At 40.6% G+C, this 18,587-nt stretch overlaps 2 protein-coding genes across 2 annotated transcripts; one reads left to right on the forward strand and one right to left on the reverse strand.

Moving 5' to 3' along the window:
- Positions 1-1,456: 1,456 nt before the first annotated feature.
- Positions 1,457-3,417, reverse strand: LOC118418628 (gastrula zinc finger protein XlCGF57.1-like). Its single transcript, XM_035824638.1, has one exon. It carries the CDS (start codon positions 3,331-3,333, stop codon positions 1,825-1,827), a length of 1,509 nt encoding a protein of 502 aa, XP_035680531.1. The 5' UTR covers positions 3,334-3,417; the 3' UTR covers positions 1,457-1,824.
- Positions 3,418-11,793: 8,376 nt separating this feature from the next.
- On the forward strand, positions 11,794-16,501 carry LOC118417914 (transmembrane protein 91-like). Its single transcript, XM_035823676.1, has 5 exons — positions 11,794-11,879; positions 14,068-14,148; positions 14,461-14,498; positions 15,111-15,236; positions 15,686-16,501. Exons 2-5 carry the CDS (start codon positions 14,127-14,129, stop codon positions 15,863-15,865), a joined length of 366 nt encoding a protein of 121 aa, XP_035679569.1. The 5' UTR covers positions 11,794-11,879; positions 14,068-14,126; the 3' UTR covers positions 15,866-16,501.
- Positions 16,502-18,587: the final 2,086 nt, after the last annotated feature.

Here is an 18,587-nt window from a genome sequence, read left to right on the forward strand (position 1 = left end):
CTATTTTGTCTCTTGTCTGAGTCCCCATGAAATGTCAGTGAAGATATTTATATCCATATATTTCACAGCCATGCATAAGTCATTCATCGACACTTCACGCTTTTGTTACAATGGTTCTGTCTCAGTGTCATGAAAGGACAACCGATGTGGCGAATGCTGCATGAACTTGTACTTTTGACGTGGCCTTAAGGCTTTCATATTGTTTTGTAATGCAACTATATTGGATAGATACATCCGCCGCATTTTTACTGATATTTTTTACCGAGTCTCCAAAGTTTGATATCTTTGGAGCAGCCCCCAGAATTAAACATGGATGGATATTTTTTTACTTCTCCCTTGTCGGCCTTCCACGGGCGCTGTCGCTTTGCTGTGTGTCTCAAAAGAACGTTATTCTAAAGTGACGGTACCAAGTTCCAAACTAGTCTGTATGGCTGCCCGGGGCTGTAACCCCCCCCCCCCCCCCTGGTATTTTCTGTATGGCTGCTGGGGGCTGTAATCTCTTCACTAAGCACGATTTGATCAGGGTAGTTCCGAACTAACTGCCGTATATACTATGACGCACATTTCTTCTCATAGCATTAGACAGCAAAGTGAGAGGATTATAGAATGACTCAGAGCATTACCTAGTTTTAGTGCCTATATCGGAAACAAGCATGTCTCCGAGATAGACACTAAAACTAGATAATGCTTTGAGTGCCTTCTGGGGTAGTGCTTTAATTGTAGAGGTACGTCTATCTCCCCCAGCAAACGAAGCCAAAATCTCTGTAAGACTTCCCCGAATGCACTAATAAAAGCTCCATAATGTAATTGTGTACAGGGGATAATATAAAATATTTTACTGTCTTGAGCACTCCGTAAGTGATAATTTTTGGGACACTTAATATTCATCCCTTGTCATACACTGGAGTGGTGCAGTCAAAATTTAGGAGTCTTACCACTTTCTTTTAGAACTCATAACTTATAAAATGGGGAAACAATGCCGATTGCCCAGTGTATAGAGGAGCTCTATATGTTAGTCTCAGGAACAAAACTTTACAACTACGAGAACTCAACACGCGTTTTATTTTCGCCCTATCTCACTATTTTTATTTTTTTCAGTCTGCAGAAGATGTCATCCATACAATTTACTTGCTATGGCCATAGTAACAAATCAAAGGGAGGGATTTATTGCATAAAACATGCCTTTTAACTCATCAGGCTGTTTTTTTTAAATTTAAGCCGTATATTTCCATCCCGATCTTTTGAAAAATTTATTTAATGCTTTTTTTCACCTGTCAGTCCAATTTTTCCAGAAAAAAATCTGACAAGAAGCTAATACATTTTGGACTAATGTTTTGTTTGACATTTTACTAATCAGATGAATAAATAAACCTGCTCCTTCTCTCTACATAATGGACACATCTAATAGGAACACCTATCATCTAAAATATTACACGGAGTACTTTTGAAAGATGTCAAATGGGTTTTATTCTACATAATTCGGCTATCTAATTACAAAATGATAGTGAACTTGCATAGAACTCATGTACATTGTTTGATCAAGGGCATGTCCTAGGTTTCATGCAAGTGTATTCTACTACAATAAAATGCTGTTTTTTAGAATATCAATATATTCTTTGAAACAACAATTGCAATACAAGATTTGTCATCAAAATTCCTTTGTCAATATGAATAAAAACTATTTACATGCATGTTATCATGATATGAAAGAAAAGAATATGTACATTAAAAAACAACATCCTTGTAAAATATTGAAAAATATATACAGCATATAAAATGGAGCTGTTGTCTAACTATACACAGGCAAAGCCAGTTGCAGTATGGTCACACATGCATGGCTGTTTCTTTTGTGTGAGTTTTCTTGTGTTTCGCTAGATCAGATTGGTAAGCTGTGGAGTATTTGCACTGGTCACACTTGTAGGGTTTTTCTCCTGTATGAGTTCTTATATGTTGTATCAAGTGTGTCCGTCGGGTTGTTCTGTAACCACACTCCCCACACATGTAGGGTTTTTCACCGGTGTGTGTTGTCATGTGTTTGTTCAAATTTGACCTCCCTGCAGTAGCATAGTCACACTGGTCACATTTGTAAGGTTTTTCTCCAGTGTGGACTCTCATATGTATGGTTAAGGCAATCCTTTGAGTTGTTCCATACCCACACTGCCCACACTTGAATGGTTTTTCACCGGTGTGTTTTGCCAAATGATGTTTCAAACTTGCCTTATCCGCTGCAGAATAGTCACACTGATCACACTTGAAGGGTTTGTCTTTTGTGTGGGTATGAACATGACGGGATAAGTCAGACTTTTTAGCGGTTCTGTACCCACACTGCCCACACGAGAAGGGTTTCTCACCACTGTGCCTTGCTAGGTGTTCGTCCAAGTGGGGTTTGTGTGCTGCAGAATAATCACACTGGTCACACTTGTAGGGTTTTTCCCCTGTGTGGACTCTCATGTGTATCACTAAGTTAGACTTTTTAGCTGTCCTGTACCCACACTCACCACAAATAAAAGGTTTCTCACCGGTGTGTTTTGTGAGGTGGTATTGCAGAACAGACATTTGTGCTGCAGAATAGTCACACTGGTTGCACTTGTAGGGTTTTTCTCCTGTATGCGTTCTCATATGTAGGCGCAAGTGAGTCTTTCGAGCTGCCCTGTACTCGCATGTATCACATTTATAGGGTTTCTTACCAGAGTGCAGTGTTTTGTGGTCATCTAAAGTGGTTTTCCGTGCTGCAGAATAGTCACACTGGTCACATTTGTAAGGTTTTTCCCCTGAATGAGTTCTCATATGTCGAAACAAGTCAGACTTTTTAGATGCCCTGTAACCACACTCCCCACACATGAAGGGTTTCTCACTGGTATGTTTGTATATCATGTGTTGGTTCAAACTAGACTTTTCTTTAGCAGAATAATCACACTGATCACACTTGTAGGGTCTTTCTCCTGTGTGTACTCTAATATGTTTGGTTAAGTCTGACTGTTTAGTTGCCCTGTACCCACAATCCCCACACATGAAGGGTCTTTCACCAGTATGTTTCTTCAAATGATAGTTCAAACTAGACTTTTCCGCTGCAGTATAGTCACATTGGTCACACTTGTATGGTTTTTCTCCTGTGTGGATTCTAATATGTCTGGATAAGTCATACTTTTTGGCTCCCCTGTACCCACAGTCCCCGCACTTGAAGGGTCTCTCACCAGTGAGTCTTGCTAACGGCTTCTCTAAATCAACCTGTGAAACCCCAGTGTGAGACCCATCGTGGTGGCCCTGACCAACTTCAGTGGGAGACCTATACCTTGCTGTTGCCATGTCCTGATAAGAAGTCAACAAAGACATTGTAAAATTAATAGTAAAAGTCACTATTTTTGGAAATTAAACCTGAGAACAATGTCCTCCGACTTCGAGTACAAAGGTCAGAAAAAGCTTAGATCATGTAACGTTATAACGTTAATAATTATCAAAAACTAATATGTCATTTTGTGATGTAAAGAAGTTACTTTTCATATGTCTCGACTAAATGTTACTTGATGCAACGTTACATGCATGATGTACATCTACATAGTACTAGTAGTTGGCGAGGGGCCGAATGTATGTTTGATTTGCCCCCCCACCCACGGCCCACCCCCTTTACTTCCAGCAAGGAGGAAAATGCCCATATAACACATCAAATATAGGTTTTACTTCCACTTAATAACACAATGTATTACGTATGATACCAAGATACCGGGTTACTCGTTTACCTGTCTTACCTACTTTTTTTATGACGTTTGTCCCCCACGTATTACACCAGGACTCGGGCAGCTTGTCCTTCCGTAGTAATGGTCGGGTCAGAGGTGAACGTACTGTGGGTCAAAGGTAAACCTGATTATCCAAAGAAAACATTTGACTTCAGACATCACGTTTAGTCTTTTCCCAATGATGGTGTTGACGCGTCGTACTTCAAAACAACCACATACACAACGTCAAATTAACAGTAGTGGCGAAATATTGGACATTCTGAAACATGGGGCATTTCAAAAACTTACAAAAAAACTTACAAACCAACGGGTTATCGATTTAAATACATCATTGTGTTTTCATAACAGTCTGCCTTCAGTGGCTACGAGTAAAATCTACACCAGGGGTTCATTCATGTCTCCCTTGGGAATTTCAGTACAGAGGACTAACAGGTTGCCCGGTGTCGTTCATGGCCCGTTGCTTGCCCGCTATCTCGAGCTGCAATGTTTTCGTCAAACCTTACATTACGGAAGTGGTCAATTAAGTCCAGGTCCTGCTGTGGTCCGCTATCTCGAGCTGCGATGTTTTCGTCAACCCTTACGTTATGGAAGCCTGTCCGCTATCTCGAGCTGCGATTTTTTAGTCAACCCTTACGTTACGGAAGCCTGTCCGCTATCTCGAGCTGCGATTTTTTAGTCAACCCTTACGTTACGGAAGCCTGTCCGCTATCTCGAGCTGCGATTTTTTAGTCAACCCTTACGTTACGGAAGCCTGTCCGCTATCTCGAGCTGCGATTTTTTAGTCAACCCTTACGTTACGGAAGCCTGAATGACCAGCAGCATGCACGCCTGGCTTGGCACGTGTTGAGCAAATGTGCTTCCAAGTGTAAACTCGAAGGTCATACTACACATTTTACCAGAGAAACATGACGGGATAAGTCAGACTTTTTAGCGGTTCTGTACCCACACTGCCCACACGAGCTTGCCATGTATACAAATTAATGCGCAACACTTCTTTTTCTGGTGAGAAAGGGGATACATCATGAGCTGGATGTGCTTGGTCTGAAACTACAACGACTAAAGCGCCTTACCGGTCAACCCGCCCACCAAAACTGGCGTACCTCTGATTATTGTATTCTTCTCGAGAAAAACGGCAACAAGACATTTTGCTCCAATCGTCAAACGATTTAATTTTGTGGGTGAGAAATACCTTTAAACAGATCATAGAAGAATACTAATGCTGGTAATTTAATGTTGGTCTTTACCAGTTCCATGCCATTGAGTTCATACGTTCGCCAAGCTGATCGTGTTATCAAACGCTAGAGACTAGTGTCTTTTTATGCCTAGACCGATCAATGATTGGTAGAATAGCTCTTTGTACTTACGTTTATCACAGAGACAATTGTGGATAATCCTTTGACCATGCAATATCCGAATACACAGTGATAATTCGCTAGCTTTGAGATGGAACACTAACACGGTTCCAATCCTTTTGTTACGCTTGCAACATATTTCAAGCATCTTACAAGAACTGTCTAAAGAATTTCGATGCAGTAGTACTCGATTTTCTCTCCTGGGGGCTTTTAATCTGTTTGAATTTACACATTTCTATGCATCGACAATTGATTTGCGACACAGTTGTACTCTAACCTTAGCGACAACTACGAGGTATTATATTGACTGGGATCCACTCAATGACATCTTAAAGTTTTTAGATTAAAGGAACTAGTTTTATTGATCTGTGATTTCGAAGAATCTATCGTTCGCTGTATCATGCTCTGTGTGTTCAGTCATTTGTTCAACTTTAATTTCGTGCTTCACTTTTTTCATGACGAAAGCAACTTTTTTGGCCAAATTCTTTTAATCGCACATTCTAAAATTCGAATCTGCAGGCACGTGAAACACGATGTCCACCCCGCAAGTTTGGCTTTTCGTGCAGTGTTTAAATGATGCTTACATACTATTCTTATATCTAATCTAGCAGCTTATGACTGTGGTGCGAAGATGTTTCTGGAAACACGAATATTTAAAAAAAAGCTGTTTTCAGGCCTTTAAATTTTTTTTTACTGAAATCGCAACACGCAGTGGCGATGTATATTCATTGGCAATATGCCCGTGTCCCAATATTTATTTGAGTTTCCTATCGGCCTAAAAACTACCATGCCACTATCACCTTATACCATTTACCTATTTCCAACAGACATTTGCACTTTTTGAATGGCTTGAGTCGTGCCTGAAACCGGAAGATAAGAATAGAAAGCGTCTAATAAGAAGTAAGTATCTCATCATGCCAGGCACAGATCCTCCACCCTGGGTGAAACGAGCCAGAGCCACGGGGTAATACCCAATAATTGCACAGTGATGTGCAGCTGTATGATGACATCCGTACATTTGTCAGGGGTGTTGAAGCTGATAATCCTCTGTAAGAATATCAAATTATATGTAGTGACATATGGATTTAGCTTTGCTGATTACTTGTAAATCTCGAAGAGCCAGATGGGATAAATGCCCACCAATCATCTCCGTGCAAACAGAGGAAGTTTGCTGAGAACGTAACTAGATTTTGCCTATCACTTGCAGGGTACGAATATGTCAAGGTCCTTCGCTTTCCTTCTTATTTGTACGAAGGCCCACAGTGACAAAGACTTTCACGCCAACGCAATATGGTACAAGGGAAGAGTGACGTCAGGTGTGGGTCAAAGGTGGCCAGAAGTTGTCCCAGCCAAACTAGTTATAGTTATAATCAGCTATTAAACATTTTTCATCTTACATCGTGTCCTTACCAAATGAACAATTACAACATGTCCTCGCTCCCTACCAAATGAACAATTTCAGCTTACAACATGTGTTCGTTCCCTATCTAGAAGTGAAATTCATGATGATCAGCTTTGGTGAGGATCGCTCATGCAGTTGGCAATGAATATTTTTCTGCCAACTACCAATCGGACATCCACGAGGAAAAGGATTTATGCCTGTTACTTTTGTCCAACTCATTTTTACATGGCATGTGTGATGAGGAAGTTGAAATAAATAATACACAGTCTTTAGCTGTTGAAATTCTAAATTTTTCTACAGCTTTTCGTGATATGTTCATTTTTTTCGGAATGGACATACGATAATCATTCAAGGGCCAATTGAAAGACCCAGATAGTGGAAGTCCAAATGCCGCTCGAGCATGGTGAGACGGGTTGTAGGAGTCCTTTCGGTTGGTGACGTAAAGTCCGTGCCCCTATGTACATGTATGAAAAACTTCAGGAATTATAGCCTCAAGCGTCAATCCTCTGTTCGTTAAAGAGCCCAGCACGCATATCAAGAATATGGAGCTAACCTAGTGTGCTTGGCTGAAGAAGCTAGCCGTACTCTCCAAGCAGAGATTATACAAAATACCAGATACAATGCAAAATATAAAGCCCGATAAAAACGTAGAAAAAAACAGCCTAACCTCTGCTTGGAGAGTAGTGAACCGTAGCGAGCCACATGTCCCTATTCTAACTACCTATTCAGATCGCCAGCTCTTTATCTTCATGTCATATACCCCCAAATGAGCTGGTGGTTAAGAGACTAGGTAGGTAGGTAGGCACACAGATAAGAAAGCGCCAGGCTTAGCTTCAATTTAGATTGACGGCTTCAACTTTATCTTGGACGCTAGAGAAATACTCTATTGAGGATGCAAACAGTATCGCAGCACTCCAGCCACGTGGTAAGCAATTTGGGAGAACATGTCATATACCACATCCTCACAGGATAGAGGTCGGTACCACTGCAAATGAGAAAGATAAGGATTGTCAGTCAAAACTCTAGAATATACTTCCAGACTTTAAAAGTTGATAACCGCTGACTGGCGTCAAATCACATTGCTATGAATGCAATTTCAAGTTAACTTCGGACTTTAACTTGGCAAGCTTTCAAGTCTGGAGATGGGTACCTTGCGGGAAAGCACTCGGCAGTTATGGACTCAGAATTAGAGTATATATTAAGAGGGGAATCTTGTCTACTGTGTGAGAGTGCTATTGTCTGTCCCTAATTCCCAGAGCAGCAAAATGTCTAAAATATGGTGCCGACAAACTGCTAAAATACTCACAGATGACTTCACAATTTCATCTTACAACATGTGCTAGCACCCTACTAATTATAAGTGAAAAATTGCAGCTTACAACTTGTCAATCTATCTATCTGTTTTCGACTTGACATCCGCGAGCATTAAGTTTCGGTCATTTTTGACCACTTTTTGTAAGTACAAAGCACCTGCAAAATGAGCAAATATATGCTCATTGAAAATTGCAAGAATGCCACAGCGAAAGTCAAAGAAGAAGAAGAAAAAGTGAAAGAACAAAAATGAAGAATATAATGTTCAGTACATCATACTCTGTGTGTTCAGTCATTTGTTCAACCTAAATTCACGTAAATTTCATATTATGAAGGCAACGTTTTTGGCCAAATTGTTTTTATTCGCCCGCACGCATCGGTTTTCTGGGGTCCCAGAGGGTGTCATCCATAGAATCAAATCAACATGGACTAAAAAGGAAGAATAATGGTCGTGAGAGTAACTTTAGCTTGAGAATTTGTTGCCACACACAACTACAAGATTTGCACTCAATCAATCAATCAATACGGAACTGGAGTCGTGCTCATTTTCTTTATCCCGTAGCTTGAAAATCCACGCGGGTTACAGGAGATATTCTTCGGGGGTGTTTTAGTTAACAGGATTAATTTGATTCTGGAAAACCATTATCACGAGCAAACAGGAGGAGAAACCTCTAAGCACTTTATTATCAGCTTCCACTTCTCAAATTGCAAGTAAGTTGCAAAGTAGAAACTTCCTTGATATATTGATTGTGCACTTATGTAGATGTTGTGTTTTATGGCTCGCCAAAAGGTAGAATTTGTCCCGTGACGAAACTCGGTGATCTGGTAAGTAAGGATTTTCTCGCCGTATCCTCTCAAGAGCTTGTTGTAAACTTGTAGAAGTTGGGAAATATTGCATTAGACAAAAGTTGCGCACTCGAAATCTTTTTGAATCGTGAACAGCGGGAATATTTACATTGTTTCATGGTTATTGCGATACTCATCTCATTTATTTTATAGTACAAAATATCTCGGGTCAAATGTTGAATGTTTTGACGATGGTGACAATGTTACTTGGCGAGAAAGATCGGTGTAAAGTATAGCTCGTGGTCAGTTGATCAGCATGTTCTCTATATTGGCCACCTGTTTATAGTGGTCACATTTTTCTATGTGGTCCCTTGAATGGCCGCTATAGGCAGGTTTGACTGTAACATTGTCACGATCGTCAAAGTGACAAAGTGAAATCTTAGGTAATCATAAACTTATGTTTTGACCATTTTCTTTGAATTTAGTAATGTATTGACTAAATAGAAAGACTATAGAAACTTAATCTTGTTTTGTGTAGTACATGTTAAAGTGTTGTATTATCAGTACCTACGTAACGAAAGTATTCACTGTTACAGTTAGGCTACAGTCGATCAGCAATATATCTTTTCGTGGCCTCTACAAGTAAGTCAGAATACGTTTGCCTGGTAATAAAAGATAAGCCCAGCGTATACGTAGACGCAGCGCCGTATGTAACACGCCGTGTATACAAACTAGAGGTGGGTACCGGTGCAGAAAATTCAGGTCCAGGTCCGGTTCAGGTCCAGAGGATCAGGTCCAGGTCCGGACCTGAACCTGGACCTGATCCGGTATGTGAAAACTTGTGTCCATTTCTCAACAAAGAGTATGTTTTGTGGAATATCTAACTCCCACTGACGTCTCAAAGTTTTAAAATCCTACAAGGCTAACTACCTCTGTAATACGTAGGATTGACTGTAAAAGTTGGTAGAAAAGACTATAAACTATACTCTACTTCACTCTTGTTATTTTCTTCGACCAGTAAGCCACAGAACGTGTGAACGCCTGATTATATAATCTGTTCATTTTTCGACAGGTCTAACATTAGGTCCAACGAATTTTTCAGATCCAGTTTTTCCGGACCTGCCCATTAAGAAAAAAAAAAACAGTTTTGTACCGATACCTACCCCTAATACCAACGCAACTTTAAAACCCACATACATGTAGTTTCACCGAGAAACATAATCGTAATACATTCAGAGGTTCAAGCGTTACAAATATATGAAAACACAAACAAACAGACACACCAAAAACTATACCTACATTTTTCATGGAGGTAAATATCCCAACACTCTGACTCGTATGTCCTCACCAATTCATCAACTGTGGTCTAAACTTAGACTAAGACTGTACAGAGACTGATCAGGGCATTACTTTTGATATGACTTTCCTGTACGTACGTTTAACTCGTGACTGTGCAATAAATTTCTGACATACAAGTTATAGATAGTCATATCTATCCTCTCCAGGTTGCAATGTGCGCAGTTGAATTGAACTGATTGCGACCTATTTTCGGGAAATAGCCTTTTCAAAACCACGTGGAAAGAATTGTATATTTAACATTCAGAGTAATGCGCATATAACTTTCAATCGTGTTTCTTAAAAATATGTCTTTGTTTCTAGCAGTAGACAGGTTTAGCTCCCCTATCCTCCGTTGCAGTCTTCGAAAGGGGCTGGTTTTTATTTGGGGGGAAGGGGGTGCAAGTTCGCGATTTTCAGCGTTGGTGAAACTTCCTTCCAAAATCCCTTTCCCGGTATAGGAGAACCTAGCAAACGTTGAAAATTGTGAACTAGCCCCCTCCCAGCTTTTACATTGTATTATGGTTATTGCTGTACCCGTGCCTCATGGTACAGAATGCCACCGTAAAGAACACTCAAATGACAAAGCCATATGTGAAAAGGACTTCGTTATAAGGGCGTCCATTAGGATCGGATGTAAAGCCAGTTTGAAGAGAATTAGAGGGTAAATCAGACATAACAGTCTTACGCAGCTGGTAACGTATAAACAGCTGGTGTGTTATTCTTAATCTCCAAGCAGATTCCTCCGTGGCAAGACAGTGACACAAGCTGGGGGAGGACTTTAGCTGGCAGAGGAGTAAAATTTGCCATGCGGACAATTTTACTCCTCTGCCGGCCAAAGTCCTTCCCCAGCTTATGTTACTGTTTTGCCACGGAGGAATCTGCTTGGAGATTATATTATTCTCTCCAAGCAGAGGTTGAATAAAAAAGAAATTGGCACATAGGTGAAAAAACATTTTTCACCTGTTTGGCCTAGGCTTTAAATCTAATGCATTACTTGAAACTGCTCAATTTTGCCATTTTTGGCCATTTTAAGACGGACCAAAAATGTACATTCTTGGTTCCTGTGCCCTGGTACTACAACCAAATGACCTAACGGTAGTACGGAAATGACTTAAACATATGACCGTATGTACACATATGTCATCACTTCAAAATGATAAATTTATGTTTATTGTCAATAGTATGTGCATCTGTGGCGCCTATGCCTTCGTATCTGAATCAGATTTATGGCATTTGCTATATAAATCCCTGTGATATATGCCACGAAATGTTGGCATACAACCGTAATGATTTATGCTCGGATTTCTGCTTAAATATAGATATCATTCTTTGATGGGAAGCTATGACTGTTTGAATTTGAGCATAACCCTAATTGTAAGCCTACTACTGACCCTAGGTCTTAGGGTTAGGGCTATTTCTTAAGTATCTTCATGTAGGCCGAACTCGGTTTGTACGTTTTTTGACCCGCAACTGCAAGATGATCGCCGTAGCTGCAATACTGAGACAGGTCGTAAGATGACGTTGCTAGCTTTGTCAGGCTACACTCTACACAATGAGGTTCTCTCCTGGTCTACATTCTATTCTACACAACTTTTCATGAAAACCGTGTAAAGATTAAACGAGGAGAGTAGATGGTAAGTGAAGTTCTATGCTATTGTTTGCTCTTCTTTCTATAGCCCCTGCACTCTAATTGGTCGCTAAACATACCAGATGAATTACCTCAAATCAAGGTTATCCCACTCAAGGAAACGAATTTCATTTTGGAGAAACTTTGGACTTCTCACACTGTCCCTGTATTACGAATATCGATCAATGCGTAGCTATGCGTGTCCTTGGTTACGCCAAAAGTAAAAACAAAAACATTGTCAATGTCTATACAGACACGAGGCGGCCTCATCTCCAAACATTTACATTTACCACCTTACCGAGATAGAAGCATTCTCATCTGCTGAAAAGGTAACATACTAGAATTATCTCTTTCTTACTCACAACAGCACAACAAGACAATAGAACTCTCTTATTCACAACAGTGCACTAAGACAAAAGAACAAGGTTATACGCTTCTATTGAACGTAACGTTACCATCTAGAAACCTTCAAGAGAACTGTTTTGTACATAATTGAACTTTATGTAGCGTTCTGAGATTGTTGGCATTGGTGGTTTACCAACTGTGATGTTTGGTAAATAGCTATATACCTTGGCACTGGGAAATTATGTAAGGTTCTTGTCACAAAACCTAAATGGCATGCATATCTGGCTGTAATGAGAGTGACGAAATGTTCTTTACTTATTTATTTATTTATTTTTATTTATTTATTTGAACTTCACCATATTGTGTTTACAAAATGGTAGGGAGGCAAAAACAGGTAAAACCTTTACTAGTTGCCTCCCGTGCAACTAAATTATACAATAATAGAAAAATAATCATAATGATAACAAATAATAACAATTGTACAATCAAATAATAATGATTTTGTCAACGACAATAAAAGCAAATATACAATAATAACAAATATAAAGAAATAAATCATAGAAATAATGGTAAGATGAAATATGAAATATCTAGAAAGGTGTACAACTGGGACACTGACAGTGGGTGACCCAAGTACATACGTCGTTGGAGTTAAATCTGTCGTTGGTAAGAGAGAGATAGTGGACTAGGATTGCTTTCTTAAAGGTATTAATTGTAACAACTGGGGAAAGTTTTAGAGTTCTAATGTTGAGGGGTAAAGCGTTCCAGATGTGAACGATTCTTTGGAAGAAATAGTTTTTAAACGTAGTGGTGAGACATTTTTGGGGCTGGAGCCAAACTGTTTTTCTCCCGCTCAGAAAACTGCACAGAACAGTCAATCTTTTTTTTGTACACCGAAAAATACCTCTACAATACAACATTCAATTCATCTTTTATCAGTGTAACTTCCATTTCCAAGCTTGGCAAAAAACGGCAAGCGGAAATGATCGTTTTTATTTGAATGGTTACCAAAAAATCCTAAAGATACTTGTACAAGTGACCACAAATACATGATGACCACAATGTGGCCACTTTTTTTATTCACTTGGATTTTTTTAAGAATCATGTCTATAGTGATCACTAGACTCTATTAGTCTCCAAAGCGGTCTTCTTATCTTTAGCAGTTTTGACTGTATAAGGTTTCGCCATTGTGACAAATCTAACAAGTTTTTCATAACTCTCAGTCTCAGACTTACTACGAGAGCTTTAAAATCAAATGGGGTGTTAACTACCCCCCAAGACCACGTGTACTATTATTGTTTCCCACTACTATATCCTATGCTGACTGGCCCCCTAAACTATTTGAGTCAGTACATGTTTCCTGCACACCTATGGTCGTGGTGAACTCCAGATCTTCCATATGCCTATGGCCTCCTTTGCGACCTCCCAACAGCGCTGGCAGTTATTGTAATGGGTGCTCTGATTCGAAGACACGAACTTCGCGGCATACGAATCTGGCCCATATTTGGAAAATCGCAAACCATCGCTTCCACAACAACAACCGCCAGCACTCAGAGAAGGCCACGGAGAAGTCTCATCTCCAAGCAGAATCTACGGTACCATAAGATAGTTTCAAAGCTGGCCAGGGAGCGTAGCCGTCCAAAGGCAAAGGGAGTCGAACGGGCACCTCCGGTCGCATACACACTCCTAAGCTGGCTTCACACCCCTGGTAGCTTTTGATACTATCTAATGCTACCGTAGGATCTGCTTGGAGATTAGAAGAAGGCTACCATACGCCTTCCGCATGTGGCTGTTGTACTAATAGTAAACGTGACGGTGATTGAGTGGGAGTTATTGGACAAAAGAAACACGCATCATAAATAATGCAAGTTAGGACAAGCAACACGCAAGAAATTCCATTGCTGAACGCACTACCATTAAGGTCAGCACAGCACGTCCTCTGTTCGTGCAGTTAATTTGATCAAACTTGGCAGACTTAAAGTTATACGTCTGAGTTTACCTGGCCAAACGTAACCCTCTCTCTACTGCCTAGCCCTGTAATCAATAGAGAACTGGTAGCCAAATGGCTACTTTAGTATGCTAAGGGTTAAACACTTTACAGTTTATTTTCATTGTCAGATCCAGATATTTGACCTTTTCTAACAATACCGAACCCTCTCTGTTGTTCGGCAGCCGTCGGGTCCTGTGGTGGTAACGATCAGCTGACACTGCCCGTATTTACATCGGTCGCTATGGAGATGCACCCACCAAACGGTAAGCTGCGTTAATGGGCGTCAATTATTGTGAGGTTTTCATCACGTAGAAGTAATGGGCGTCACGTAACGTTAGAGAGTCGTCACGTAGCGGCGTTATCTGACGTCAGTGGGTTATGTACTCGTACAACTTTCGGGACGTCACCTCGCACTAGGGGGCATCATAGCACGTATGTCGTCAGGTAACATCAAAGGCACTAGATAACATTAAGAAGCGTCTGATAACGTTAGAGAATGTTAGATAATGTTTAGATTAATGGTAGGAAGCGTCACCTAGCGGGTTTCATAAGTCTTGCACTTTTTTCCGTTCCAGTGGTTCACCCTGCTCCTGTACAGCAGACAGTAGTGCAGGTGAGTCTTCCAAAGTGTAATCGGGAATTTCAAACATTGTATCATCTCCCCGAACACCTTTCTGTCACACTAAATTCCCCATACAGTTCTTTTTTTTCACCTGTGCAATGGCTAAGTGGGTATAGTGTTCGCCTTGCATTCGGTAGGTCGTGAGTTCGATCGCCGGCCGAGTCATGTACCAAAGACTTTAAGAATGGTACATGCTGCTTTCTCTGCTTAGCAAAAGGAAAAGGAAAAGTTGAACACACACCATGATTACTAACAGCGGACTAGCCCCCTGCTATAGTGTTTTGCACAAATCTATGGCCCAAATGCTAAAGAAATGGAGTTGGGCACCACCCTAAGCATCTGCACGGGCAACTTTAACTTAGGTCACATTTCCAAACTTAAAAACGAAAAAATAAAAGATATACCTAGAAATATACACAAATTATGCCCATGAATCTTATGTTGACATTTTCTGTATTTTGATGTCTTTTATATCATAAGTTTCCCCTCCAGAAAGCTACACGGCCGGGACCCGGTTTGGAAATGTGACCTAAGCCTTACAGTTTTTTTTTAAAGAGTGACTCCTGATGTGTCTGTTTTTCCCTACCCAAATTCCGCCCGTAGACCGTCCCAGCCACGCAGGTGGTGATCGCGGAGGGTCGGCCGCAGGATCACTTCGGCTGCGCGCTCTTCACCTGCCTCTGCTGCTTCTGGCCAACCGGCATCGTGGCGCTCGTTTTCTCCTGCCAGGTAAGATTTCTTCTGTCTTACAATGTCTAAGAATCTCCGGTACATTCTCCTGCCAGGTAAGATTTCTTCTGTCTTACAATGTCTTAGAACCTCTAGTGCATTTTCCTGGCAGGTAAGATTCCTTCTGTCTTACAATGCCTTAAAATCTCCGGTACATTCTCCTGCAAGGTAAGATTCCTTGGCCTTCTCCTTTTCACATATTCTTCTGTAGTGTATAGAATGCTTTTGGTCTAGAATGTCTTAGCCTAGATACCATACTTCAACCTCAAAAATGTGCAGCAACACGATAGATATTTTTGAGATCGGGCTGGGGTCTGGTAACCAGGCGCCGGCTAAGAATGTCTTAGAAGATTCAGCTAGCGTCTTCTACTCCCAGGTAGGATTTTCGTGTGTCTGAGTACACTCACGGCAAGGTACTCAAACATAAACCTTTTCCTGTTCCCCTCCAGGTCAGTCAGAAGTTGAACGACGGTGACTACGCGGGCGCCAGAGACTCGTCCAGCTCGGCTAACCTGTGGTGGAAGATCACGCTCGGGATCGGGATCGCGCTCTGGATCATCGGCCTCATCATGATCCCCGTCTACTACTTCGTGATCCTACCGGCGGCGTTCTTGAGCAGCTTTCTGTGATAAAACTCGCTTCTTCTAGAACCGGGAAAGCTTTAATAGCAAATGAGCTTTTTGACAAAACAGTGATCGTTTCATAATGCTGTATGTACATATTCAGTCACTTATCTAGTATGTTATTAGAATTCAAATTATTCACTTGTAGTTAGCCCAATCACTTCATATTACTACGTAAGTATTTGATTCTGTTCACTTGCAATATGTCCCGTGGGTATGAATTTGCAAAAAAAATCTTATTAAAAAGTTTAGGATATTTTTTTGGTAAATTTAGCGCTCATCGTTACTTCGAATTCATGTTCACCTTCACGGCCATAACATAACGTACCTTACGTAACTGTATGTTGTTATCATACAATGTATATTTGTCTTATTAACAGTTTACAGTAGGTTCGCGGACAGGGATGCCCAACTAGCTATTATTGTGAATGTTGTAATCGGTTAACTCTAATCATAAGATAAACGAATACTCTAGACTTTCCTCATCACTGATGCTTCCAAAGTTTATTCAAGAGACACATGTACAGTAATCACGCACACAATGCCCTTTTGGGACCTTTATTATTCTTGTCAATATGATTCAATAGGTTCAGGTCCAATTCAAAACCACGACCTTTATTTATTTACTAGAAGTACTTGTAGTATCGTCAAATAAAATACATAATGAAGCAATGCATTGATGTCTTTATCCATGGGATTTGGCCTTCATAATCAATAAAGAGACGGAAAACATCTCACAGGAGCCATCTGAACACCACACATAAATACTAGTAGTCGCTTTTATCGCTTAGATATAGCAAAAAGTTATAATACTGACAGTAGTATCACACACCAATATAGTACCACGCTATTTTAGCCGTAAAAAGTACTTCTTAATTACATTCAGATTTCTATCTCATCGTCTTGGTGTAAAGAAATATATGAATATTTAATCTCTTTGCCCCTCATTTTAAAAGCCTTGCTATGGATCTGTCCGTATTGCTACTGTGAATCTGTACGAAAACTTATGAGGATTTTACAATAACAAATATATTGATATCGTAGAGGAAATACTTTTGCCTGATGAGACGATGTTCGAGGTAACGCTAAGTATTATAGACGCCAAGGCTACTGTTATTTGATAGGAAAACAAAACGTTGCTATGTCTCATCTGACATCATGATACAACAGTCATATGTGTATTTGTGCGTGTGTGTGTGTGTGTGTGTGTGTGTGTGTGTGTGTGTGTGTGTGTGTGTGTGTGTGTGTGTGTGTGTGCGTGCGTGCGTGTGTGCGTGTGCGCGTGCGTGTGTTGGGGGAGGGGGGTGGTTGAAAATAGCGAGAAATATGGATCAGCTGCGTTGTCAGAAATCGAAATTTAAAACGATTCTAATTCTTTTGGAAACACAGTCACTCATGTCCGTTCCTAAGTGACCTGACCGTACGTTGCCATGTTCCCAAGGACGCTCATTCATTATTTACAGGGCCGTCAATTATCATCGTCAATTATCATCAGGGTCAGGAACAACATTGGTCACTAGGGCTGGGTGGTGTACCGGTACAAACCCGGTTTTTCTTTTTTTATTGGACCGGCCCAGAAAAACGGACCTAAAAAATTCGGTAGACCGGATGCTGGACCGATTAGAAAATAAACAAATTATTTGATCAGGCATCCACACGTTTCGGCGCTTGCAGGTGGAAGAAAATAACAAGAGTGAAGTACTGTAGAGTTTATATATATAATTATATTAATTTCTACCAAGTTTTACAGTCAATGGTGCTTGTGCAGTTAGTGTTTTATGATTTTAAGACGCCAGTGTAAGTTCAATACCCCACAAAACAGATTTCTTTGTAGCGAAATGGACCATTAATTGGTATGAGTCATGCTGAATCAGGTCCAGGTTCAGGTGCGGACCTGGACCTAATCCTCTGGACCTGAACCGGACCTGGACCTGAATTTTCTGTACCGGTACCCAGCCCTAGCGGTCACATTTCGGCCGCCACGTGTCTGGTTACCAAGATGGCGACGCGCTCGAGTTGAAAGAACTGATACACGACTGCCGCTTTTTTAATTCAACCAAAAAATGTGGAATGTGTAACTTCTGGAAACTTCTGCATATTCTTGGATATTCTAGAGGCAAATTAGTATTGGTCATTGAAATTTGTACTCTTCAATTTTTATACCTTTTCCTTCTGATAACTTCGATCGGATAGTGGAGAAATGTGTGTTTTACATACGTTTGAGATGATCATACTTTAGTAACATCCTGTAACTTAGAATACCAAAAACACTTGTGAAGTCCTTCATACGTTTGTCGAACGCACTGGTGTACCAATTATGCGGCATAACGATCTGAGCAAACGACTGAAAAGCACTTGAAGTATCTCATTAGAGCCATGACTTGAACCTCGCTGTTTCCTTTTTCCGGAGTTTCACAGCTGGCTTCCCATGTACGCAAGATAGCACCGAACATACAAAACAGATTGTCAAAAATATTTCTGAAAATGACGTCTATCGTGTATGTAGTATACCGTACGAATACTCTACCTGTAGTAACCTTTACCCAACCTTTAGTTGAGCACTTTAGCAACTGTGATTCCTTCGTTCAGACCTGTAGTGCCTAGTGGTACATAGGGCTGCAAGTTTCCTGGCTGTTTCAGTATATTTCTAGTACTACATTGTATATAATATGGTTGCTAGCCCTTCATCCTTCGTTCAGACCAGTAGTGCCTAGTGGTACATAGGACA

The sequence above is a fragment of the Branchiostoma floridae genome, chromosome 6, assembly GCF_000003815.2.
Source record: "Branchiostoma floridae strain S238N-H82 chromosome 6, Bfl_VNyyK, whole genome shotgun sequence".
Classification (NCBI taxonomy): Eukaryota; Metazoa; Chordata; class Leptocardii; order Amphioxiformes; family Branchiostomatidae; genus Branchiostoma; species Branchiostoma floridae.

Excerpts from the sequence above, each read along its gene's own strand:
- LOC118418628 (XM_035824638.1), bottom strand. The coding sequence starts at position 3,333 with ATGTCTTTGTTGACTTCTTATCAGGACATGGCAACAGCAAGGTATAGG.
- LOC118417914 (XM_035823676.1), top strand. The coding sequence starts at position 14,127 with ATGGAGATGCACCCACCAAACG. Across the intron at positions 14,149-14,460 it reads GGAGATGCACCCACCAAACG|TGGTTCACCCTGCTCCTGTA; the intron begins GTAAGCTGCGTT and ends TTTCCGTTCCAG. Across the intron at positions 14,499-15,110 it reads TACAGCAGACAGTAGTGCAG|ACCGTCCCAGCCACGCAGGT; the intron begins GTGAGTCTTCCA and ends TTCCGCCCGTAG.